The sequence below is a fragment of the Desmodus rotundus genome, chromosome 13 (genome assembly GCF_022682495.2).
Source record: "Desmodus rotundus isolate HL8 chromosome 13, HLdesRot8A.1, whole genome shotgun sequence".
NCBI classification, from domain to species: domain Eukaryota; kingdom Metazoa; phylum Chordata; class Mammalia; order Chiroptera; family Phyllostomidae; genus Desmodus; species Desmodus rotundus.
In genome coordinates, this window is record NC_071399.1 from 49,146,825 (window position 1) to 49,172,646 (window position 25,822).

Consider the following 25,822-nt stretch of genomic DNA (forward strand, 5'->3'; position numbering starts at 1 on the left):
GGTAAAGGAAAACACAATGTGTTTCTCCCTAGATACCATCACAGAATTATGAAGAGCAAGACCACTTGGAAGTATATTTCCTTAGCAACATATAACTGTTTGTTTCAAAACAAATTCTCATCACACTGGGATGGTTTCTGAGAATGGCATAAACCTCTAATATATACTAAAGGGTAGGACAAAAATGGGCTAATGAAAAATTACATACTTATGTTCATATATATGTGTATTCCTATATATATTTATATTGTACATGTGCTATATAGGGATATAAATGATATATTTATTTTTATAATTATATTTATTTTACATTATACATTTATATATATTTCAGATTGTAAACCTTAAATACATATTTCATATTATTTTTACATCATGTATTCTTGAATACATTTCCATAACTTTAATTCTTGGGCTTTTGAACAAATTTTTACACTTATATTTAAAATAGAATTAACACTTTGCTCTAAAAGCCATTATAAATTCTGCACTAGTGTGCCCTAAGAGATCTAAAAAAACTACTTCCTTTCCCATAGTTAACATTCCAGTGACCCCTTGCTAAAGCAGCCTTGAAAAATAATTGTTGCCATGCCAACAGCTTTTCTTTCATCTTAACTATGTGATAAATTTCAAAGATGAATTAGACCAATTAAATACTGCCTCCAAAATATCCTGTAATTGATTTTCACTTTTCTATTCATTGCTGCCTATACCCAAAATACAGGTGTTGTATTCACCCATTATAAAAAGCTTAAGACTGGTGTCAGAATTCAAAGCACCTAGCTATATTCAAGCAGGTATTTGTTTGTTTATTCAACCAAAAGGACCCAATTAGGAGTCAGAAGCCCATAAACTTGGACCCCCCTTCCCTTTACACTCCAGTAGCTATCAGGATGAGAAAAATAAGGACAAATTATGATTTTTTTACAGACTTAAATGTGTTCAGTTTAGAGGATTACCCCTTATTTAGAGATCATCTCCTTTCATTTATGAAATGGAAGTAGTAGACTATAGTTGTAGTCATATTGTTAACCTTTACCGGCAAAATTATATTGAGATCCAATTGTTGTTGTTTTTTTAAATAATAGTATTGCTCAGTGGGTTGGGTGTGGTCCCACAAACTGATGTGTTGCCAATTCAGTTCCTCATCAGGGTGCATGCCTGGGTTACGGCCACGTCCCTGGCATTTCAAGAGGCAACCAATCAATGTTTCTCCCACACATTGATGTTTCTCTCCTTCTCTTTCTCCCTCCCTCCCCCCCTCTCTAAAAATCAATAAATAAAATATTTTTAAATAATAGTATTTTTATATTTCACTTTATTCATTTTTATATTTTATTATGCTATTACAGTTGTCCCATTCTTTTTTTCTCCCCTTTATCCCCCTCTGCCCAGTACCCCTATTCCCTCCAGCATTCCCCTGCCTTCATTTGAGTCCATGGATCATACATATCAGTTCCTTGGCTCCATTTCCTATACTATTCTTAACTTCCCCCTATTTTGTATCTACAATTTATGCTTTTTAATCCCTGTGCCTTTTCCCCCATTCTCCCTCCCCCCCTCCCTGCTAACCCCTACGTGATCTCCATTTCTGTGGTTCTATTCTTGTTCCACTTGTTTGCTTAGTTTATTTTTGTAGATTCAGTTGTTGATAGTTGTGAATTTGTTGTCATTTTACTGTTCATAGTTTTGATCTTCTTTTTCTTAGGTAAGTCCCTTTAACATTTCCTATAATAAGGGGTTGGTGATGATGAACTCCTTTAATTTGACCTTATCTGAGAAGCACTTTATCTGCCCTTCCATTCTAAATGAAAGCTTTGTAAATGTACCATAGTTTTTTGATCCACTCATTTGCTGATGGGCACTTAGGTTGCTTCCAGTACTTAGCTATTGTAAATTGTGCTGCTATGAACATTGGGGTGCATAGGTTCTTTTGGATTGGTGTTTCAAGGTTCTTAGGGTATAATCCCCACAGTGGAATTGCTGGGTCAAAAGGCAGTTCCATTTTTAGTTTTCTGAGGAAATTCCATACTGTTTTCCACAGTATCTGCACCAGTCTGCATTCCCACCAACAATGTACTAGGGTTCCCTTTTCTCCACATTCTCTCCAACACTTGTTCATTTGTTTATGTTGGCCACTCTGACCGGTGTGAGATGGTACCTCATTGTGGTTTTAATTTGCATCTCTCTGATGTCTAGTGATGCTGAGCATCTTTTCATATGTCTCTGGGCCCTCTGTATGTCTTCCTTGGAAAAGTGTCTGTTCAAGTCCTTTGCCCATTTTCCAGCAGAGAGAAAGAAGGAGCCTATACCCTTTGCAACAGCATGGATAGAACTGGAGAGCATTATGCTAAGTGAAATAAGCCAGGTGAGGGACAAATACCATATGATCTCACCTTTAACTGGAACATAATCAACAAAACAAAAAAGCAAACAAAATATAACCAGAGACATTGAAATTAAGAACAATGTAACAATAGCCAGAGGGGAGTGGGGAGGGGATAGTGGGGAGAGGGGTTTACAGGAGCTACTATGAAGAACACAAGGACAAAATCAAGGGGGAGGGTAGAGGTGGGGGAGGATTGGCTGGGATGGGATGGAGGGATGGGGAGAAAATGCAGACAATTGTAACTGAATAACATTTTTTAAAAATCCAAAAAAATAAAAAATAAAAAATAAAATAAATGAAAGCTTTCTGGGTAGAGCAATCTTGGATGTAGGTCCTTGCTTTTCTTGACTTGGAATACTTCTTTCCACCCCCTTCTTGCCTATAAAATTTCTTTTGAGAAATCAGCTGATAGTCTTATGGGAACTACTTTGTAGGTAACTCTTCTTGTATGACTGGGAATCGAACCCGCAACCTTGGTGTATTGGAACAACACTCTAACCAACTGAGCTACCTGGCTAAGGTAAGATCCAAATTTCTTAGGAAATATTATTTGTTCATAAAATCCCTAGGCTTGGGAAGCACTGCAGTATAATAATTTAATTATAAAAAGTAACACATATGCATGCTAAAGATTCAAACAGTACCACGGATTATACAATTAAAAATAAATTTTTTTCTAACTCCTTTCTCTACATCACAATTTCCACTATTATTAAATTTATGAAAAAATTAAATAGATATGCAGACAGAAAAATATTCTTTTCCTAAAAGGGATATGGACACTATGCTGCTCTATACTTTGGTTTGTTCTCTTAATGAAATTTAATTATCTTCGGGCTTTTTCTTTCAAAATCCTAAATTTTCTTTAATATTCTAAAATTGTATTGGGTTCCTAGTATGAGCTGAATTCTATGACTGTTATGGGGAGTGGTGGGAAGACTGACAGGAGGTACCAGGAGCCCTGGTCCATGTGTCTACATTGGTTGGAGTGTGGTCTGTAAACCAAAGGGTCTCGGGCTCAATTCCTGGGCAGGGTACATGCCTGGGTTGTGGGGTAGGTCCCCGGGCAGGGGCCTTATGAGGCAACTGATCCATGTTTCTCTCTTACATCAAATGTTTTTCTCTCCTCTCTCCCCCTCCCTCTCCCTTTGACTAAAGTAATGATTTGTTATTAGAGTATGAAGAGTCTAGGAAAGAGAAATGAGAATTCATTAACTATTTCAAAATGAAAAAGTTCAGATCACACACAAAGGATAGTTACTTAGCTGGTTCATTCTTAATCAGCTTCTGTCACAATCATATACTGCATTCCAACTCCCTCACCTAATTCCTCTTATTAATCAAAGCACAATTTCTATAACTTAGCTGACTACTTTCTACTCTACATCTAACCAGCTAAGAATTTCTTATGCTAAATTACTGCTATTCTGGTTAGCAAATCAATCTCATAAGAGTTTTGAACCTGACCTCCACTAAGCAAGGTGAACACCTCTAAGCTAAGAACCATAGCAGGGACTCCTAGCTACTTACATTCTTCCTTAACAACAAAATCCTAATTTTATTTGATGTGGCAATGAGCCAGTGTCAATGAACTAGAAGACTACAGTTTGCTGCCTTCCTTGCAACCAAATGCATCATTTTGTAATTGTTCAGTGGGTTTTCTAGAGTAGCTCTTTAGAAAGGAAACACAAAACTAGAATGCACCGCTTTGGTCTTTCCCCTGTTGCTGCCTGCAAGATGGATGTGCCGTATGAATGGTAAAGAAAGGAAGATCCCAGATCTCTGATGCCCATGAAGCCACCACTGCTTTGTAGCTTCAGTCTGGACTACATAGTCTTGAATTTCCTTACTCAGAGAAAATAAACCCTAATGTGGTTAAGTCACTGTAGTTAATCCTGATGACTTCTCTTAGTTTTCTCATGCGAGAACTTGTGTGAAGAGGACAGAAGACATTGTGTTTGAAATCTCTTTAATTGCACGAGATACCAATTCTCATGTAGCTGCAAAATTTAGGAGGCAGATACCGGTTTGTTATTCCACTTATTTATGCATTCATTGGCTGCTTCCTCTTGTGCCCTGACTGGGGATTGAACCTGTAACCTTGGCATACAGGGACAATGCTTTAACCAAATGAACTACCTGGCCAGGGCCTGGGAATATTTCTAAAGAATTTGAAAATTTTAAAGCTGAGGGAACTCATTCAATTGTGATATACCTGGGATAATCGTCTGTTTCCACTTATATATCCCACAAAAATATCAAGAGGTTTGAGTGATCCTTCCAGGACCATGTGTCAGATGTTCACTTTTCAGAACTTTTTCAACCCATTTTTAGCTTCCTCCCAGTTATCAAGTCAGTGTATTCTGGGATATCCAGTGCAGCCAAGGGCCCCATCTGGGGGGGAGGGCTGGGTGAGGGAGTGGTGGATGCATTTCTTGGCTTTTGTCTTTTGGCTCCTCCATCATCTCATTTCCCTGCCCTGTACCCTCCTCTTTCACAAGGGTTGCTTTCTCTTTGTGAAATGCTTTATTATTAAATTCAGGAAAAATTCTTAACGTGCTTTAATTACTCAATTCTTTAATTAGAATTTTTTAAACTGATTTTAGAGAGAAACATCCATTTGTTGCTCCACTTATTTATGCATTCATTGGTTGATTCCTGTATGTGCCCTGACCAGGAATCAACCAGCGACCATGTGGTATACAGTTGACTCCCTAACCAACTTAGCTACCCGGCCCAGCCAAATGACATTTTCTGAGAGTGGAACTAGATTAAATGTGTTCACAACCAGGACCTCTGTGTTTTGTCTCTAACTTGAGTACTTTTTCAATGTGGTTGTTTTTGTAAAACTTTAACCAATGTTTTTAATCGAACATAAAACTGGAGAAAAGGATCATAAAAACATTTGGAATGTATCAAACTCTCAAGTTTCATACTGGCTTAAATCAACTAAACAGGGAAATTCGTTTTTATTTTTGTACCTAATAATTGGGTCTGAAGTCCAAATAACACGTGGGCAGGTTGGAAGCTCCCTATTTTTATGTTTAACCCTCTAGCACCTGGGATATAATTTCAACTTTACCTTAAAGTGACAATTTACCCTTTTTTCAAACAAAGGACATAAATCAGGCCAAGAGCAAACAGAAAGAGCTCTTTAAGCAGCATGCCTTAGGAATCCATAAGCATTCTAACAGGGACCAAACCGACAGATGGGAAAGCTATGAAAACTCACGTTTCACCTTCCTCCTTCCCTCCCAAAGGCCTTAAGCCCCCAACCCCCGCCCCATTATTCCCAGGGACCAGCGAGGCGTCTTGAATCGTACTACTCGGACTCCGCTCGGCCCCACACAGGCGTCCAAAAACTACAGCTGCAGCAGCCGTAGAAACAAATGCTGAAAAGTTCTCCGAGGCCCTCGGGAGACCATAGTGGCTGGTGGAAAACCCTCATACCTTGCCCTCATCTTCGTGGTCTCCAAGGCCTCCAGGACCCGGCCCTTCGTAAATGTAAAGTGCCCCGACAACAGGGTACCGCAAGTAATCTGGAAACGCGACATTTCCGCTCCCAGTAAGGGGTGGGAACCTGCCTTGCGCGCCACGACGGACGGAAGCTTGAAGAGACTTCAACTAAGCCCCACCCAGGGCGGCCCCAGGTTCTGCTTCCCACACTCTCTCCCCTAACCCCGCTCTCCCCCGGTCCGGGACCCCTTCCTCTGCCCTCTCACCAGTCCCTCCCCGATGCGTCCCCTAAAACGCGACTTTGTGTTTCCAGGGTAAGTGCCCGGATGCTCGCCTGCCGCTTCCCAACCCAGGCCGCGCTGGGGCCCCGCCCAACGCAGCTCAGCGTGCCACGTCACCAATTCCGGTGCTTCCGGAGGCGCAGCCGGCTATGACGTAGGGGACTTGCCCTCTATATGAGGTTGGGGAGCGGCTGAGTCGGCCTTTTCCGCCCGCTCCCCCCTCCCTTGGAACGCTGCTGAGGCTGCACCGCGCTCGCTAGAGCTCCGGGCTCCTGCTCAGCAAGCGCTGCTGTCGTCTTCTTCCAGCCGCCATCATGATCATCTACCGGGATCTCATCAGTCGTGAGTTGTGACTGCTATAACTTACTGTCAGGCGCAGAGGCTGGAGGTAGTGGGGGGCGGGGGACCGGGAACATGGACGCCGCAGCTGTTTTGGGCCTAGCGGATGCCGGTGGCCTTCCCGGGATCCAGGAGGGGTCGGTGCCTGGGGCACGCGCCCGGGTAGGGAGAGGACCGCGTGAGGCTGGCCGGCGCGGGAAATGGCGGCGCCGGCTTTGGGCCTTTGGGCGTGTTTTGACGGCGGGCCTGTGTCTCCGAGCAGATGATGAGATGTTCTCCGATATCTACAAGATCCGCGAGGTCGCAGACGGGCTGTGTTTGGAGGTAGAGGGGAAGGTGAGTGAGTAGTAGGGCCGCGGCGCCGGGGTGGCAAAGCTGGGCAAGCTCGGGTTTCCGTCGCTCCCCCGCCCGAGATTGTGCAATCCTCCGCCCTGCCTCCTGGCGGAGGAGACTTTTTCCGGGCTCGGGTTTTTCTAGAAAAGTGGAGGCGGAGCTGAGTCTGGAAATAGGTCTGCCGCCTGAGTGCCCATCCTCCCCAGTGTCTGTCCAGGACCGGTTGTTTACGTCTACGGTTTGAGGTCCCCAAGCCCTTTAGTGAATTCCTTATATGTCTCCTTGCTCAACCCGAGAGCCCACAGAAAACGTCCATTTGGGTTGTGATAACCACGTTTTGATTTCCATCAGCAATAAGTTCATGTTGAGTTAAGGTGTTTCAGGAAACCGAGGAGTCATAAATTTCCCCCTCAAATGTTTGAGGTTTTCAACATGAACGTCTGGTGGGAGGATGGTGGGTGGGTACATAAACTACTGGTAAAGAAAAATGTTTCGGGTTCGTTTATACTAAAATACTCTTTCTTAATACAGATGGTCAGTAGGACAGAGGGTAACATTGATGACTCGCTTATTGGTGGAAATGCCTCCGCTGACGGCCCGGAGGGCGAAGGAACAGAAAGCACTGTAATCACTGGTGTTGATATTGTCATGAACCATCATTTGCAGGAAACCAGCTTCACAAAAGAGGCTTACAAGAAGTACATCAAAGATTACATGAAATCGTAAGTGATACCGGCACCCCTGGCTGTCTGGAATTCTGTAGGGTTTAGGGATTGGATAACTTTGGGATTCTTTAGCAGCAGACATACTTGTGGGGAGGCCTTAACCTTTCTAAATTGGTGGACTCAAAGGGTGCTTGCTTTTTTGTAAGTGAATTAATGTGAGCCTACTGGAGCAAGCTGTCTGGTTTTAATTTTTTAGATAGTACTTTGGAAATAAGTTGACAGATTTTGACTCATCCGGGGAACTAGTTAACTTTGGTCAGTGACAGCAACTTACTGTTTTCAGTGGGTCTTTGTTTTTACTTTGGGTATTTACTTAATAAAAAGTTATTTTACTCATAAGTCAATACTTTAACTTGTTAATAAAATATCCTTTTAGAATCAAAGGGAAACTTGAAGAACAGAGGCCAGAAAGAGTAAAGCCTTTTATGACAGGGGCTGCTGAACAAATCAAGCACATCCTTGCTAATTTCAAAAACTACCAGGTAAATAAATACCTTAAGTATTTGGATCAAAGGATTGTACAGTTTTAACTGAGGGCATAAAATTAGTTACTTTGATGGGTCTTTGTAATTAAATTGTGATTCTTTTCCTGGGCTTTTGAGCAGTTTGGATACTTACAGATTCAATTCCAATAGTACAGGCTATAGAAATAGCTTTGCCTGCTCCCAAGTGTGTCTCCAGATCTTGTCTTCTGGTTCCAGAATCTCATCCCTACACTAATGACATCTATTAGTTCTTCCTCATAAATTTCTTGTTGACCTCCTAAGTGGCCTTTCGAGGTTCTTTCTCTACAATTCAGTGTCTCGTTGCCACTGGAGGTCTTCTTGATAAATTTGAACTTGTCCTATTAGAGAACTTCAGTGACTTCCTTTCTAAGAATAAAGGAAAAAATCTATCACCATCTGGCTGTTTGATTTTTCTGGCTCTCACACACACACTGGTCATAAGATGCTTTCCCTATATGATGCACTCTCTCACTGGCAGCATTATGGTCCTGTACTTGACTTTGTAAATAGGAATTGTATATATGGGTCTGAGAAAAGTTACCAGAAAGCTTAGTGTTCCTGTACATTTTTCTGTATTATTTTGGTCCTTATTGGTGCTTTAGTTAGGTGATTAGTGAGAATTTATTTTCTCCTAGGCATCAAAGCCTTGGCTACTGAAATTCTCTTCATTAAATCTTGGTGTTCTGAGTCATTTTGGTTTTATTCCAGTTTGTTTTGATATGACACATTTGCATATAATGATCTAATTCTAGATGTTTGTTGTTTGCTTCCTAAGTTCTTTATTGGTGAAAACATGAATCCAGATGGCATGGTTGCTCTGCTGGACTACCGTGAGGACGGTGTGACCCCATATATGATTTTCTTTAAGGATGGTTTAGAAATGGAAAAATGTGTAAGTACACAACAGTGGGGCAAAATCAGTAATGTGACATGGAGACATCCTCGGTGTGATTCTTCTTTGTGCTAGTGAGATGGTTAGCATGAATTCTACAGTGGTCCTTTTAAAATACGGGTACAGGTCTTGTTTCTCTTTGAGTGTCTGAAGAGGATTTCACATGTAAAAGATTTTATGTTGTAGTCTTTGTAGAGAAAACTTCCTGCATCAAAATCCTTTCACTTGAGTTTGTGATGAATGGTAGTTGATCACTGAAAGCCTTGCTGTTACTAGCTTTTAGTAAATATTGATATGCACATTGCTTTAGTAAAATTAAATGAATATCTGCTGTGTAAGCAATGGCTGCTCCCAGAAGTGAAGGTGTTTTATTATCATCCCTTTCAGAGGCTTTCACATAAATTAGCAACAAGGTGAACTTAAGGCTATACCAAACAAAATTAGAGGCAACAAGGCAGGTGTCTCAGAAGAGTACAAATGGCTTGCCAAGAGGAATTATTTGGGATATCTGAGGCTTTGGTACAACAGAGTGTGTTTGAGTGGGACTTTGTTTAAAATGACTTAGTAAGGATGGTTTTGCATCCACTGATAGACCTTGAACAATCTAACGTTGTTCTTTTGGTTTGCACTAGGATGCGAAAGAAAAAAAAACCCTGTGCTTTCTGTCTGTCTTTGTGGCAGCCCAGATTGAATAGGGGACTACATCTGCAGCCTGGAAATATTATGTGCTTCCATATTGGGAAAAGATATTAACACACTCTTCTTGTTTTCACAGTAACAAATTTGGCAATTTGGATCTATCACCTGTCATCATAACTGGCTGCTGCTTTTCATCCATACACCAGGACCTAGGACAAATGGGACTGATGTTACCTTGAGTTCTCCATTTATTTTGACCTTGATTTATATGGAGCAGAGGCATTGTTTTTAAGAAAAACATGTCATGTAGGTTATCTAAAAATAAAATGCATTTAAACTTAAATATTTGAGAGAATGCCTCTTAGTTTAATACGTGCTTAAATCCATCCTGTATATAGTGTTTCCTGGAGAAGCTAGAGCCTGGTTATAGATCACTACTACAGAGCATGACTATCTTCAGATAACGTCTACAGTGAAAACTACTGAGAATGGACTGTAAAAAGCAAGGATCTTAATTCTGAGCTGAAGTAAAGGGAAAGATTCCATGTTCACAGCAGAGCCAACATTTGAAGTGGATTCTTAAACATTTTTCATCACCTACAAATGGAAGTAGTTAACTGGAGGAGATAACCAAAAGAAAAAGACCAACCCAGTTGGAAACCAAGTATTGTCTGAGCCTATTTAAATAGCATATCAACTTAGGACCAAGTTCTATGGAAATCTAGGTCTTCTGAAATTGTGTAATAAGGCTTCTGTCAAACTCCTGGAATAGGGTTGGCAAACTGGCTCATCCTGCTACCTATTTTTATGTGATTGAGGTGGTTACATTTTTCAATGGGGAAACAATAACTTAAGGGATAGGAAATCTGATTTGGTGTCCAGCTTTATCAGGACATTGCTACAATCATTTATTTGTGGATTGACTGGCTCTTGACACTGCAGTGGCAGAAATGAGTGATAGACTTTTAGGGCCTGCAAATCCTAAAATGTGTGTCCCATTATAGGAAAGGTTTGCTGGCCCTTGCTTTTAAAGGTCAGGTTGTAGATAGAATGTGAGTTGGCTGTTGGACAGAAGAGAAAGCAACTGCTTCATGTATTACATACGAATAAGGCTATTGGGTATGGAATGAAAGTACAAACTATTTGATATGGGTAGTTACTGTCTGCTAAGGTTCCAGGGCAGGTGCAAGGAAAAGGTTCCTAGGCACTGTCTGATGTGGCCACCAAGATGAATGGGGAGGGGGGTGGGGGGGGTGCCATGGAAAAACATGGGAGATTTTACAATTAAGAAATAACGCTGTAAACAATTGAGCCTGTTTTACTCCAAAGAATGTAAAATGTGAGTTTACAAGAGAAGTTGGGGGATTATTCCCCTGCACCCTTGTCTTCTGAATGATTCCACATTTAAAACTTTAGGGTTAAGACTAAAGCCAGTGGGGTTTTTTTGAAGATTTTTATTTATTTTTAGAGGGAAAGGGAAGGAGAAAGAGGAAATGAAACATAAATGTGTGGTTGCCTCTTGTGCCCCCCTACTGGACACCTGGACTGCTACCCAGGCATGTTCCCTGACTGGGAATGGAATCAGTTACCCTTTCGTTTGCAGGCCCACACTCAATCCACTGAGCTACACCAGCCAGGATTAAAGCCAGTGATTTTTAAAAATCTGACCGTTATATGTGTTCCAGGGTAAATCCAGAGAATGGGCAATCTGGAATTTGCCCTAGTGACTTCAAAGATGTGGTTCAGAATATGAGACATTAGGTCAGAAATGCCCACTGGTGACTGGAAACACACACGTAGGAAACTGGTGACACTTTTAAGCATTCTGATTTCTGACATTAAAATGCACCAGTCACTGGATTGAGGAGGCCACTCTGAACATGCTAGTGGGGAGTTCTCAGGCAGTGGTCAAAGAGGAGGATAACTTGATAGCAGATGTTGAAGTCACATCTAAGCTGAAGTGGGATTTGGTGTAAAAGTTGGAACTAGCCATGTAAAAGTTGGAAAAATTGGAATAGCAGTCAATGCAGAGGCTTTGTGTAGGAAGTAGAGTTCAGGTAGTTGCTAAGAATGCTTATTTTGTATCTAGTTACTCCCACTAAGTTGTGTTTACTTTGTATGTCAGTAGCTATGTATCGTTTTGTTGTCATTGATGCTAAGTGGTAGAGGCATGTTGCTAGTGGTCTTTGAGCCCAGCTGCTGAATGTATGGAAAACTATTTGGTGGAGAAGACTTGTTTTTTACAGTGTTGTCCAGGAAAGCCTTTGTAACATTTGAGGGCAAGCATTCCAGGCAAAGAATAGCAAATGCAGTTTGAAGTGGAATGTGCTGAACATGTTTAGGGGTGTGCTGGATACAAAGTGGCAAGAGAAGAATTGAGGTAGTATAGTGAGAGCATGGGGAAAGAAACCAGATTGTGCAGGAAAGCCACAGGACTGTGACACGATCTGCCCTAAAGGATCGTGTTATGGTTTCTGGATAGTGGGGTAATAGAGAACAAGAGTTTAGCAATATTTCTATGTAAGATGACACACAAAGTTTAGGGTTGTAGTTGTGAAAGTGATGGGAAATTGAGAACAGAATTTGCCCATGTGTTGAACGAGGAGGAGAAATCAGTGTTCTGTCCTAGGCATTGGGAAGAAAGGAATTAACATTGAGATGGAATGGGATATTGAGAGTTCAGGTTTGGACATAATATGAGATGCAGATTTTTTTTTTCAATTTTCTATTGATTTGAAAGTGAGAAGAAGGGAGAGAAACACTGGTTACTTCTTGCACATGCCTTGACCAGGTATTGAACCCACAACCGTGGCATATTGGGACACCCGCTCTAACCAACTGAGCTACCTGGCCAGGGTCTCAGTTCTTGATGCAGACGAATAGGATAGGCAGACATTTGCCATGGGAGGAGAGTGGGGAGGACTAAGCTAGAGACTCAGATAACTGGGAAGATCTCAATACGTGACGACTTTTAAATTAATTTTTATTTACTGATTTTTAGGGAGATAGGGTGAGAAAGAAAAACATTGTATTGTTGTTTCACTTATTTCATTCATTGGCTGATCCCTGACTGTGGATCCAGCCTGAAACCTTGGCACATCAGGCTGATTCCACCCAAATGAGCTACCTGACCAGGGCCTCAATACATGACTTGAAGCCAGAACGTTGGGTGAGATTATTCATGCCCTCCAATTTAAAGATCGGTTAGTATGGTGAACTGGCAAAGGTATTAAGAAGAAACTGCCCCTGAGATTGGAAATCCAAGGGAGTGGCCTCCTGGACTTCTAGTGGACAAGTGTTTTCAGGAAGGAGGAAGCAGTCGACGAGGTTACCTGTTATAAACTGGTCAGGTAAGATGGTAAACTTTTAGAAATATTTAATAGGAAAGAAAGCCTGATTAAAACAGGCTCAGGAGAGCCCTGACTGATGTGGCTCAGCTAGTTGAGGATCGTCCCACAAAGCAAAAGGTCACTGGTTTGATTCCTGGAAAGGGCACATTCTTGGGTTGTGGGGCTGGTTCCCAGTTGGGACACTTGTGAGAGGCAACTAGTTGATGTTTTTCTCACACATCAATGTGTATCTCCCTGTCCTCCCTATTCCTCTCTCTAAAAATAAATAAAATCTTAAAAAAAAAAAAACAGGCTCAAGAGAACAGCAAATTCACGTGCAGCATATTGCCCATGAAATATAAATACAGTATTTTTTAAAAATATTTTCATTGATTTTTTTAAGAGGGAGAGGGAAGCATCAATGTGTTACTGCACTTATTTATGCATTTATTGGTTGATTCTTGTATGTTCCCAGACTGGTGATTGAAGTTGCAACCTTGGAGTATCACAATGATGCTCTAACCAATTGAGCTACCCAGACAAGGCCAAGTATTTTTTATTATATGTGAATCTGTTTATGCAGTAGGTGTGTGAATAACTCATTTGAATCACATTTTTCTTAAGCTCTATTTAAATCACTACTAAATATGTTTGTAAATTCCATCATCTGGCCTACAGGATTAATAACTGTAAATGAAACTGCTAATGATGACAATAATGGTAGAATTGCAAAAACCTCAACAGACTTGGAAAAACCCTGGGAACAGCACCCTAAAGTACTGAGCATCTGTGTGCATGTGCATGGAGCTGAATGACCTTGGCTGGCAGAATACTCAGTAAAATGGCACGTAAACCAGGATTACATCTCCGTGACCAGTACCTTACAATTAGTAGGTCATGGCTATACAACCCTTAATTATGTGGTAGAAGTGTGGCTAATGGCCCCCTGGTGGGTTACAAATCAATTTGGGGGGGGGAGGGGAAGCTTCAGGTTTGTGGCAATAGACACAACTTTCCAGAGTCTGCCTAGAAGAACTGAGAGCCCAACTTGATGTTTTTGGATATAGTATGATCCTCTGAACCTACCCATGGACCATACTTGAAAGTCACTGAAACCCTGACTGGTGTGGCTTAGTGGGCTGGGTGTCATCCTGCAAATCCAAAGATCTCCAGTTTGATCCCCACAGGGCACATGCCAGGGTTGTGGGCCAGGTCCCTGGTAGGGGGTGTGTGAGAGACATCCACACATTGATGTTTCTCTCCCTCTCTTTCTTCCTTCCCCTCCGTCTAAAGATAAATAAAATCTTTTTTTAAAAAAAGAAGGAAACGTACTATACACCTTCCACTGAATTACTGTTAGGTGCTATGACAGCCATCTCAATAAGTCTTTAAACTTGTAGTATACAGGTAAAAAATAATGCTGGAAGTTTTATGTTCACCCCACTGAAGGTTCCACATACACAGGGCCATGAGAACCTCAGTGGCTGTCCATAGGATTCAGTGAGAAAAATGTCAACAGTGAGCCTAGTGGAAGATACTTTGCAAAGTAATTACTTGTTCAATGTCTCCCTCAATTGCTCACACCCCACCCTATCCCACCCCCATACACTTGACATCTCCCTGTGTTTATGCTTAGTGATCTTTTCTGAGCTTTTGAGGTAAAGCACCGAGGTGGAGAATGCCAGATAAAGGTTTTTGCATGTATGAGTCAATTTACAGATGGGGAAGTGAGAATATCAGATGACTCACTTGTGCCCTCTAACTAGGAGTGGACAGACACACAGACCACAATACCCAGTTAGTTAAGAATACAGCACTTTTTTTTTTACCCGAGGGCATTGATTTTACTTAGGGGGTGGGAGGGAGAGAAACATCAAGCAGGTGCCTCTCCCCTGTGCCCTGATGGGGACTGAACCCATGACCTAGGTGTGTGCCCTGACCGGGAATCAAACCTGCAACCTTTTGATTACAGGGCAATGCTCCACCAACTGAGCCACACTGGCCAGGGCCAGCATTTTTAATAGTACTGTAGACCTACTAGAATTCCTAACATTTAGTTTGACACTAGAATCTAATCATGTACTTTGTGATTTTCCTCATGTGTAAAGACAGCAGATAAATCCTAGTCATTATCATCCTGGCTGGTGTGGCTCAGTTGAAGCGCCATCCCATAACTGAAAGGTTGCAAGTTCGATATCAGGTCCAGGCCCAAACAGGAGGCAACCAATTGATGTTTCTCTCCCTTCCTCTGAAAGCAATGAAAAAAGAAAAAAGTCCTTAGGTGAGGATAAAAAAAATTTCTACTTATTATCAAATGCAACTTGCACATGTCCTTATCTAGAGTGCAGGAAATTTGGCAAATTGCAGAGAAAGTTGGTATTTTGGGGACATATATTCCAAACAACTTTACATGTTTAGGGGAGGAAGAAGCTTTACCATCAATGTTCTTTAAACTGGTCTAAAGATCAAATAGACATGAAATAGATTAACAAAAGAAAACCAAATTTAATCTGTGTGGGAACCCTGCATACATGAGTCAGAAACCCTGTATAGACAAGAGATTCAAAGACAGGAGCTTTTTCTCTCTCCTCCCATCATCCAAGATGTCGAAGGGAAGAAGGCCAAGGGGAAGATGGGGGGACCTGCTCCCGCCAAGGTCATGAAGAAGCAGGAGGTCAATAAGGTGATGAACCCCCTGTTTGAGAAGAGGCCAAAGAATTTTGGCATTGGACAGGACATCCAGCCCAAAAGGGACCTCACTGCTTTGTCAAATGGCCCCCTACACCCAGCTGCAGTAGCCAAGGGCTATTCTCTATAAGTGCCTGAAAGTGCCTCCTGCCATTAACCAGTTTACCCAGGCCTTGGACAGCCCAACAGCTACGCAGCTGCTCAAGCTGGCACACAAGTACTGACCAGAGCAAAGCAAGAGTAGAGATTGCTGTCCCAGGCTGAGAAAAAAGCTGCCGGCAAAGGGGATGGCCCCACCAAGAGGCCACCTGTCCTCCGAGTGGGGTTAATACTGTCACCACCCTGGTGGAGAACAAGGCCCAGCCAGTCATGATGGCACATGATGTGGATCCCATCAAGCTGGTGGTCTTCCTGCCCACCCTGTGCAGGAAGATGGGGGGTTCCCTACTGCATCATCAAGAGGAAGACCAGACTGGGGCATCTGGTCCATAGAAAAACCTGCACCACCGTCACTTTCACACAGGTTAACTCGGAAGACAAAGAAGCTCTGGCCAAGCTGGTGGAAGCCATCCAGACCAATTACAACAGCTACAATGAGATCTGCCACAACCGGGGAGACAACATCTTGGGTCACAAGTTGGTGGCTTGCATCGCCAAGCTGGAAAAGGCCAAGGCCAAGGAACTGGCCACCAACCTGGGCTGAGTGTGCACTATGGTTTCTGTCCATAAAAGTAATAAAATTCTCCTTCAGGAAAAAAAAAAAACCAGAAAAGAAAAAGAGGTATATTAGACATTCTCAGCTAGGGATGAGGTAAGGTTCTTTGGCCTCAAAGGGTCACTGCAAGTCATAAGAGCAGATGTTTAGTAATTAGTTTTACCTGCCCTATAGATAGATGATATAGATAGATATTAGGGCAAGTCCCTTAATTCAAGTTCAAGGTAGTTAGGGAATAAGGGGCAGAATTCTCTCTTGAGCCCATAGTTAAAATTGCCTTTAGCTCAAAACAATCCACATACCACAGAGGCACATCTTGGGGTGACTTGTTCTGAACCCTGACACATGTCATTTCCTTCTCGAGTATATTAATTTGAAAGTCTCCCTCAACTGCCAATCTGTCATTTAAGTCACATACCCAGACTATTATTCAATCTGGGGGGTAGGGGGAACTGGCAAGTGAACGGGGGAAAATTACTGCATATGAAATTAAAACGAAAATATGTCCTTACTACCACACTGAGGTAGAATAATGCATATCAATAGGTGGTGAGTACAAAATTGGAAACTAAGTAAACTCAGCTCTTGGTGTGGTGCTTTATAATATCTTTCTCCATCACTTCTAGCACTCCATTCTGCCTAAGCTGCCTCCATTAATTTGAAAGGAATCCACATTGATGGATTTTTGTCAAGTGGGACATGGGCTGGGTGTCAGTACCCTTGGTGATTGCCATAATATCATCAGGACATTAAATACCAACTGCTGGCATCTATTAAAAGCAGAAGTGACTAAGCTTTTGGAAACTGGTTAAGTAGTGTGCAACCTGTTCTGCTCTGCTCCACAGATGAAGAGGAGGACTAGGCATGAGTGTGACAGCAGCAGAGATGTTAGCATCCCAAGAGCAACACAGAGACAATTTCTAAACCTGTAGTTTATGGGGCATGAGAGTTAGGCAAAACTCCTTCCAACTACTGCTTAGCTTCTCCTGTCAGTATCCTGTGATAATTTTGCTGAATATTCTGTTATTCTCTTCTAACCCCTCAGGTTCCCTGTATCTGAAGCCCCTTTACTCCTCCACCCACCCTGTGCATGCTCACTTGAATTTTTTTTAATTTTCTTCAGCGTTTATTTGAGTCAAATTGGTAACATATGCCAGGGGGCAAAGATGCAGACTCTGTCCAGTAGGGTCCGTATGTTGTAGATGCAATGAACAAATTCATACGGACTACTGAAGTCCTGTGGAGAAAAAGGGATGGCATGGCCACTCTCTGAGAGAGAGAGAGCACCCCAACCCTTGCCTGGACAGGCTTTTATTGCTTTCTAATAGCATACATCAAAGAAGGTTCTCATTCATTATGCTCAGGTTTGCTTTAGGTGATTACTTTTTACAGATAACAAAGGAAAGGATGTTACTAATTACTTCTTACAGATTAACAAGGGAAAAGTGTTGCAAATGCAAGGGAACGATGAGTGATTGGTCTGGTTACACTCTGTCCTTGGGAGAATTAGCACAGACTTCAGGAGGTTACTTTAATGATAAGCAGTAAACATTTACAGCTTCAATTCAGGGTGGGGGAGTTTTAGCAAAAGCGAGCCTCAAAGCAGCCTAGGTGTAATGCAGGCCTGGTTTCCCATAGGAAAGCCAATCCATGGGTTTGGCTCCTGTGTGCTGAATCACGCCTGTTAGTTTTCCGATAGGGCTGGGCTACATTCGCCATGCCAAGCGGATCGGTTCCCTATAGAGCAAGACTTCAAATCCATATTCACTTGCTCTTACTCTGTATCACACATCTCACCACTCCCCTCACTCCTTCCTGTTTGTCGGCATACACAGGGCAGGCAACCTCATTGGCTTACAACCTGTGCAGCTGCCCCACATTTAAAAGGGCTGCACGCTTGGTTTATTTTTTTTAAAACATTTATTTATTTATTTTTAAATTAAAGCTTATTTTTAAAAAGATTTGTATTTATTTTTAGAGAGAAAGGAAGGGAGAAAGAGAGGGAGAGAAACATCGATGTGTACAAGATACATTGATTGGTTGCCTCTCTCACACCCCTACCTGGGATCCTGGCCCACAACCGAGGCATTTGCCCAGACCGGGAATCAAACCAGTAATCTTTTGGTTTGCAAGCCATCACTCAATCCACTGAGCCACACCAGCCAGGGTTACATGCTTGATATAATGTTCTTCCTTCACTGTCTTGAAATTTCTAATAAAAGGGCCCATGGTTTTAATTTTGCACTGGGCCCCAGAGATTACGTGACCAGTCCCAAATGCATTGTGGGTGCATGTGAAAAGGGAGTGTATTTTCTCTCAAGATTGGTAATTGGTGGCGGGTGATGCAAGGTTAGATGGTCAAGAGAGGTCAGTGCATCTTGTTGGGTAGTGAAGTTTTCTGTGCAGGTAACAGCTGACCAATAATCGAATTCATTTATAAAACTATGAAGCACAAATATAAGCTTTGAATATATGAATTTTAACATTTAGCCCTTGTCCAAGGGAGAAATATGAGACTAGCTGTAGACACAAAAAAGGAATAGGGAGTTTCTAGGGGTTGAGCACACTCTACTGGAATCGGCCATTGCAGAAAGATTTTGTTTTTTTCTAAGTTATAGCTAATTCCTGAGCACACACCATTTCAATAGGGTTACTTATCAAGCAGATGTTTCCAGTTTGTCAGCTGGGCACTGTCCATTGGATCTTTCTTCTTTGTATGAAGCTATAGAATTCAGGAAGGTGCAAATGGAAAGCTATTTTTTTAAGAAAGAAATTGACCACTTTCTTCAATATAAATTTATAATAAAATTCTGTACAAAGTCTGAAGGACTACTGGCCTACTTGTTCAAGCTTACCTATCCCTCCTTCCCAACCACCCTCACTGCCAGGTGAAACACACACTCTGACCTTAGCTCTTTTCTCTCCTGAAAGGCCCTCTTGATCATCTCTACACAACAGCACCACTTCAACTTTCCTGATTTCCTCCAACCATCCATTCACCCTCACTCACACTGGCATCAGGTACCCATCTTCTGCCTCACTGAACTCATTGAATTCCTTGTCTTTGCATTACTATTATTTCTGAAAGTAACAATGGGGTTTTGTCAGTCTTCCTTCTTTGCCAGGGGTATTCAGTAAAGATTTGCTGATGGAATAAATAATGAGCTTTCACTGGTTCCTGAGATGCTTTGGGCCATAATTTCCCCTGTGTTGCTTCTGTCCTTTTCTAATGCAGTCACTAAAATTTCAGAAAACTAGGTAATCAGACAAGACTGTCTTTCCCTTGGCTGGGTAGCTCAGTTGGTTAGAGAACTGTCCCCATACTCCAAGGTCGTGGGTTGGAACCCCCATCAGGGCTCATGCAGGAATCAAACAGTGAGTAAATAAATAACTGGAACAACAAACCAATCTCTCTCTCTCCCCGGTTTCTTCTCTCTCTAAAATCAATTTTTAAGGAAATATTTTAGTCTGAAGAAGAGTAGTATCTTCTATCTGAATTGCTTTTCACACAAGCCACAAGTCCTGGCGATCACTAATGCAGTTAAAGGTTAAGGTGCCTAATCTCAAAAGTAATGCAAAATGCTCCTCTTCTACCTTAGTTGTGAAATGATTGTTTTTCAGAGCACTTCATGTCTGTAAATGCTTAGCTCTCCCTAGTGTCGGAAGTTCATTGTATTGCTCTTTGCATTTGCAACTGCAATAGACCTTTTCTTATCCTACTCTAGATTTCAAAGTTATATCCATGTGTGTTTCCATGGCGGGAGATGTGGCATTTTGCTGAATCTTGAAAAATATAACACCTTTGTCTCATCCCTAGCCATGCTTCACAATTACCTGGTACAATTTTTAAATATACAGATGAAATTCTTTGCATTTCACATTATAGACAGGGGAGTTTCTACGTATTAAGCCAGAAATTGTAAAGAGTCTGAGATTTTACCCTATTTGCCAGCTAACAAGTTAACCTACCACAGTTTCATATATATTCTCTGACAGAAGATACACGACCTCTGTGCAGAGAGGTAGATGGTTTATTACTCACAGCAAAACAGCAGCCAGAGCAGTATCTTGCATAGGTTCCCATCCTCTACCACCATGGGTGACATGAAGGAAGAAAATGTTCCCTGCACTTGCAGTGGGGTAACCACAGGAGAAGAACCCTAAATTAGGAGACTATGGGCTTATAAAGGCTGCTAACACATCTGCCCATCCTTCCATCTGGATAGGGGCATTACTCACCTGGAATGTAATCATCTGCATGTCTGAGGGAAAAGAAAAGTTATCTCTAGTGTACTGCCCTGCATGTCTCTGGGGAGATCCATCTCTGAGATCCTTCAGAAGGATATCCTATCTCTAGAGGTATTTATCTAAGCCCTAAGAATGTTTGTTATTCAAATATGTCCTTTGCTCAGAAGGCCCAGACCATGCAGGAATGGGAGACATCACTGTAGAATTGGTTCCCAACATTGCAAATTAGTAAGAAAAAGACCAACAACCCTATAGAACAACGGGAAAGGGTTACAATCAGTTTGCAGAAAAGAACTATAAACATATGAAAAGATATTCCACCTCAGAACATAAGAAACACAAATTGGAATTGCACTCTGATACCATTTCTGACCTATCAAGTTGCAAAGATAAAACATTTTGCTATCCCTCTGTGGAGGAGGCTGCAGGGCAGCAGGCTCTCCCAGACCTCGCAGGTGGGGATGTGAGTGGGCAATGTTGTCATAAATGCACAGGACCACTGTCCCAGTCCTTCTACTTCTGGGAGTTTTTTCTACATCTATCAACACTGTAAATGAACTGACTGTATAGGAAGTTATTCTCTGAAGTATTGTTTCTGATAGCAAAAGGTTGGAGGTCAGTATTGATCGGTGGCGGGCTGTTTGAATAAATTATGGTATTGTTTTAGTCCACTTGGGCTCATATAACACAATGCCATAGACTGCCTAGCTGAAGCAACATTTATCTTTCACGGTTCCAGAGGCTTGAAATTGCTATCAAGATGCCGCCATGATTGGGTTCTGATGAGGGAACCATTTCATGGTTCATAGACAGGTGTCTTCTCATCTTGAGGCAGGATAATAAGAAGCTCGGAAAATTCCTTTGCAAGTAGATGAGGAAACTGAGACAGCTGAACAAACTGGACAAGTCATTTACAGCCAGATACAGGAGGTCACTTCCCTAGAGATAACATCTAGGCCTCAATTGTATTTCAGCTCCAGACACAGAAAAGCAGCAAAACCAAATGGGTGGCCCCAGAACCACCTGCAGTGACTAATGATCCCCTGCCCTGGTGCTGACCAATAGGTGGAGACCACGACCCTGAAAGAACACACCTGGAAAACTGATGAATATTCTGTTGAAACCCTCCACTGAGACCTCCCCTAAGATTCCCACCTGCAAGAGAGAAATAAAAACTCTCAAGACAAAGGTCCCCTCACAAGTACTCTCCCTCCTGGGAGCACACCTGTGCGTTTCCCTTCCCTTTCTTCTTCCCCCACAGGCTTGCATGTGCTAAACTCTAAGGGACCCACAAGATTTTCAACCAGGGGAACAATTGGCAGTGGAAGCTTGTCCTGGGATAACCCCTTGAACCTGTCTCCAAGGCCACATTTTCTCTGACTTTTCAGTGAGCTAAAGCAGCCCCACCTTGGCTCATTTCTTTCCTGTAACATTTTTGTAGAGAACCAAAACAGCCCAGCCTAGGCTCTCCTGTTGCTTTTTCTGTGCTAAGCCCTTCCTTGTTTCACTGTCTCCAGCTTTAATAAATGTACCCTCAACATCACCTGGACTTGTACTGTGAATTATTTCGGAACAAAGTCAAGAACCTGCACACTACTGGCCACTGAAGCAGACCCACTCAAGGCCAGGTCCCCTTTCTGGTAACATTTTTCTTTGGTGGGAGGGGCCAGGGAGCTCTCCGGTCTTTCTTGTAAGGGCAATAATCCCATTCATGAGGATCCACCCTCATGATCTAATCACCTCCCCATAGCCCGCCTCCTAATGTTAAGGGTTAGGATTTCTGCATATAAATTTGAGGAGACCACAAACATTCAGTCCATGACAGGTATTGCATAGCTTAAAACATTTTGTATATTGAAATATTATGTAGCCATAAGAACGAAGCACAATAAATGTACTGCTATGAAATAATCACTAAAAATCTTATTTTTATGTGAAAAAGTAAAGTACAGTACAATATGTTTGGGGCGGAAAGCTTTCTGCTGGTCTATGCATAGAATATCTCTAGAAGGATACATAAGGATAGAAAATCTCTGACAAAAACAAAGTGCTCCAGAAAGGAGACTCCTCACTATGTACCTTTTGTAATTTTTGAATTACATGACCGTATTACCTGTTCAACAAGTGAATTCAATTTTTTAAATGCCAAGCCCCATATCACACCCAATGAATCAGAATGTCTAGCATTTTAAGAGTCCCTCTGGGGATTCTGCCTCCTACTCGGGGGTGAGGAACCACAATTGTAGCAGGAACCATGGGCAGGAAATGACAACTTTATTAGATAAGTGAAAAGTCATAGCTAAGAAAGCTGGGAAGTAGTTGCTGCCCTCTTGCTAGAACAAGATATAAAGCTCCAGAGTGGAAAGGAGTCACAAAAGTCAATGAGGACTACCACTCAGTGCTCAGGGCCCTCAACCCACATCCCTCTTCACCAAGGTGCCCTGAATGCTCCTGCTCTCCACCTGTGGTGGGGCCTCATTTTCCACATGCTACCTTAATGCACCCTAAACTTACTCCCCCCTTTTTTGGTAACAATACCACACAGGTGATTCATATTGAGCTTCCCACCAGCTAAAACTCATAAGTCTTTCTTCACGGATGCTGGTGCAAACCAGCTGTGCAGTTGGGTTTGGGACTCGTACACAGGAACTTACACTATGATACATTTTCTCACTGCACACCAGACATTTCAGCATCTGAATTGTGCTGTACATGTTTTCATTCTTAATTCTTTTTTATTTTTTGAAGTTCCACTTTAGATCTGCTAAAACAAATGAAAAATGCTACTATTTTGCATCGATTTGGCAAACATAAGAAAAAAGTCATTTTTTCAATTTCTGGAAGAATGCGCAATGCACGACTGTAGGGTAAGTGGAGGCAGTCTGGCTTCCTTGCCCAGGTGTCTGGGTACCTAAGGGGAGCAGTGTTCCCATAGCCTTGGAGGTGCCTGATAACTAGTGTTCTCATAGCCTTGAGAATGGGTCCAATAAACCGTTCCCATAACATGAAGTGGGCTCACATGCACAAAATTATCTTATGTTATGTAATGTTCTGGCAGTTTTCCGGCTTTGTTCCCCTCTAGTACTTAAACAGGTAGGGACTCCCTGCTGAGGGCAATGATGATGAGAGACACACAAGGGGACAGGTGTCACGATGGGTGCCCTGCTGGGGAGCAAGGGCCATGACATGAGACATGCAGATAGACAGTCAGCTTGCAGCGTGCATGGCTTGCCCACCCATGAACAAAGGCATGCCCGACATCCCAATGGCTCCATGAGTATTATTCTGTCTGCATGAATACCATGCACCTGCCTGGCCTTGAAGGGTGGCAACACAGTGACATTTGAAAAATCTGAGTTCTAATGAAAGCCCCACAACTTAGTGGCTGTGAGAACTTGAGAACTGTGGTGTCTTAACTTCCCTAAGCTTCATCTAGAAAACAGATGCTAATACTTCCCTTGTTGGCCGATTCAGTAAATGGAGGCTATGATACAAGTCTCATTACAATGAGAAATTCTTAAAATATTGGTCTCTACTGTGAATCAGGTGTTAAATACAGGATGTTTGTTTTCATTCTTTGACTTTTGTGTAGCTCTGAGAAAATATTTCAAGAATACATTTAACACCAGGGATGCACATGTACAGAGAAAAGACCATGTGAAGACACAGTGAGAAGGTGGCCATCTGTAGGCCAAGGAGAGAGGTCTCAGAAGGAACCAGCCATGCTGACAACTTGACCTTGGACTTTCAGCTTCCAGAACTGTGAGAAATACATTTCTGTAGTTTAAGTCCCCCCTCAAAATTTTAGCCCCTGGTTGCTGCCCTCAAAACCCCCTCTTCACTCAAATTCTCCTTGGCAACACACACTTAGTGGTTTGATGGATGGATGGCAACCAGGGGTCTGTGGAGGAAACCCTGGATGGGGAGACATAAGTCCTAGCCCCAGTGCTGGTCCAGACCCCAAGGTCACAGAGCTGTCATCCAAAATGAGATGATTAAAATAGATGACTCCTAGTTTAATCTCTAAGTCCTTCCCATCTTCTATAAATTTCTGTGTACTGAGCCTTTACAGCCTTTGGTTCTTCATTAAAACTCATTTGAGCCACTCCAAGATTCCTGTTCAGGGCTAACAAGTGGTTAAAATGGGAGAGTCTAACACCTTTCTGTACCATGGGATCCTTTTCTCTCTGTGCCCACATTCTTTCAAACACAGAATATTGGAAACACAGAGTTGCTCCCAGCCTTGAAAGCTGGTGTCTTTTTTTTTTACTCATTACTAGAAGAAATGCTTCAAAGATGGGTGAAAGGCCCATGTATGCTGTGGCACCTGTCCCCTGGCCACAGCACCACAGCACTTTCAACAGGCACCAGTCTGGAAGGAGGATGGATAATATTTGCCCAAGGATATGATGGGGAATGAATACCTATGTAGGTGGAAAATGTTAAAGACATCCAGGGCAACAAATACTGATATCCTCTCTTTTCTGAGGATCTGAGATTAAAAAGACCCAGACTTAGAGTGCTACAGGAATAGGAATTTATGACACAGAAAAGGAAGAATCCTAACTGCCACCAGGGCTCTCAGGTGCTGACATGACTACTTGTTAACAACATTTTATGGAATGAATAATGTGCCCAAGACAGATATCTCTTTTTTAAAAGATTTTATTTATTTATTTTTAGAGAGAGGGGAAGGGAGGGAGAAAAAGAGGGAGAGAAACGGCAATGTGTGGTTGCCTCTCATGTGCCCTCTACTGGGGACCTGGCTTACAACCCAGGCATGTGCCCTGACTGGGGATCGAAATGGCGACCTTTTGGTTCGCAGGCTAGGACTCAATCCACTGAGCCACACCAGCCATGACTGGATGTCATTTTAGAAAGCTTTTCAGGTATCCCTTCACAGAGGCAAGAGGCTGTATGACAGCAGGAGATTGCAGGTGAGGTCTTTTAGCCTTGGGACTTGATGGCTCCTCTAGAGGCTTCATGGTATGGTTGCAAGACGCTGTTTTCCTTCTCTTTATGCTTGGGCCCTTTTTTTATATTCTCACTTCACTGTCCTGGTATCCTTGGGTCCTGCCTCCCTCCCTGTGATTCTGGTTCTAACTTAAGCTAAGAACGAGACCAACATCATTTATAACTATAACAAGCAGATTTAAAAAAAAAATAGTCCTTCTTAAAGAGCAAAGATGACTCCAAACTTCAATATGGCTGGGTTGAAAATGCTTTGGAGTTGGAATATGTGGTAAATTAATTGAGCAGAGGCCCCAATGTCCTACCTGTAC

The 25,822-nt window shown here is 42.2% G+C and overlaps 2 protein-coding genes, 1 non-coding gene and 1 pseudogene across 4 annotated transcripts in view; 3 read left to right on the forward strand and 1 right to left on the reverse strand.

Moving 5' to 3' along the window:
- SLC25A30 (solute carrier family 25 member 30) overlaps positions 1-6,084 on the reverse strand; it is an 84,988-nt gene extending 78,904 nt beyond the window's left edge. Inside the window, exon 1 of one of the 2 annotated variants that reach the window (XM_024569597.4) lies at positions 5,840-6,084. In XM_024569597.4, coding sequence (XP_024425365.1) covers positions 5,840-5,943 — 104 coding nt within the window. In that variant the 5' untranslated portion in view covers positions 5,944-6,084. The remainder of the gene's footprint in view (positions 1-5,839) is intronic. The other variant, XM_024569609.4, reaches the window with a different exon arrangement.
- Positions 6,085-6,310: 226 nt separating this feature from the next.
- On the forward strand, positions 6,311-9,903 carry TPT1 (tumor protein, translationally-controlled 1). Its single transcript, XM_024569581.3, has 6 exons — positions 6,311-6,468; positions 6,728-6,801; positions 7,330-7,520; positions 7,900-8,005; positions 8,805-8,921; positions 9,697-9,903. Exons 1-6 carry the CDS (start codon positions 6,441-6,443, stop codon positions 9,697-9,699), a joined length of 519 nt encoding a protein of 172 aa, XP_024425349.1. The 5' UTR covers positions 6,311-6,440; the 3' UTR covers positions 9,700-9,903.
- LOC112314066 (small nucleolar RNA SNORA31) lies at positions 9,498-9,628 on the forward strand. Its single transcript, XR_002975759.2, has one exon. It is a non-coding gene; the product is annotated as a small nucleolar RNA SNORA31 (small nucleolar RNA).
- Positions 9,904-15,398: 5,495 nt separating the features above from the next.
- Positions 15,399-19,469, forward strand: LOC128779821 (large ribosomal subunit protein eL8 pseudogene; annotated as a pseudogene).
- Positions 19,470-25,822: the final 6,353 nt, after the last annotated feature.

What these genes read in the sequence shown, in the direction of transcription:
- TPT1 (XM_024569581.3), top strand. Translation starts at nt 6,441, where the DNA reads ATGATCATCTACCGGGATCTCATCAGTC. An exon ending in CTACCGGGATCTCATCAGTC is followed by an intron (nt 6,469 to 6,727) that starts GTGAGTTGTGAC and finishes GTCTCCGAGCAG; the next exon opens with ATGATGAGATGTTCTCCGAT. An exon ending in GTTTGGAGGTAGAGGGGAAG is followed by an intron (nt 6,802 to 7,329) that starts GTGAGTGAGTAG and finishes TTCTTAATACAG; the next exon opens with ATGGTCAGTAGGACAGAGGG.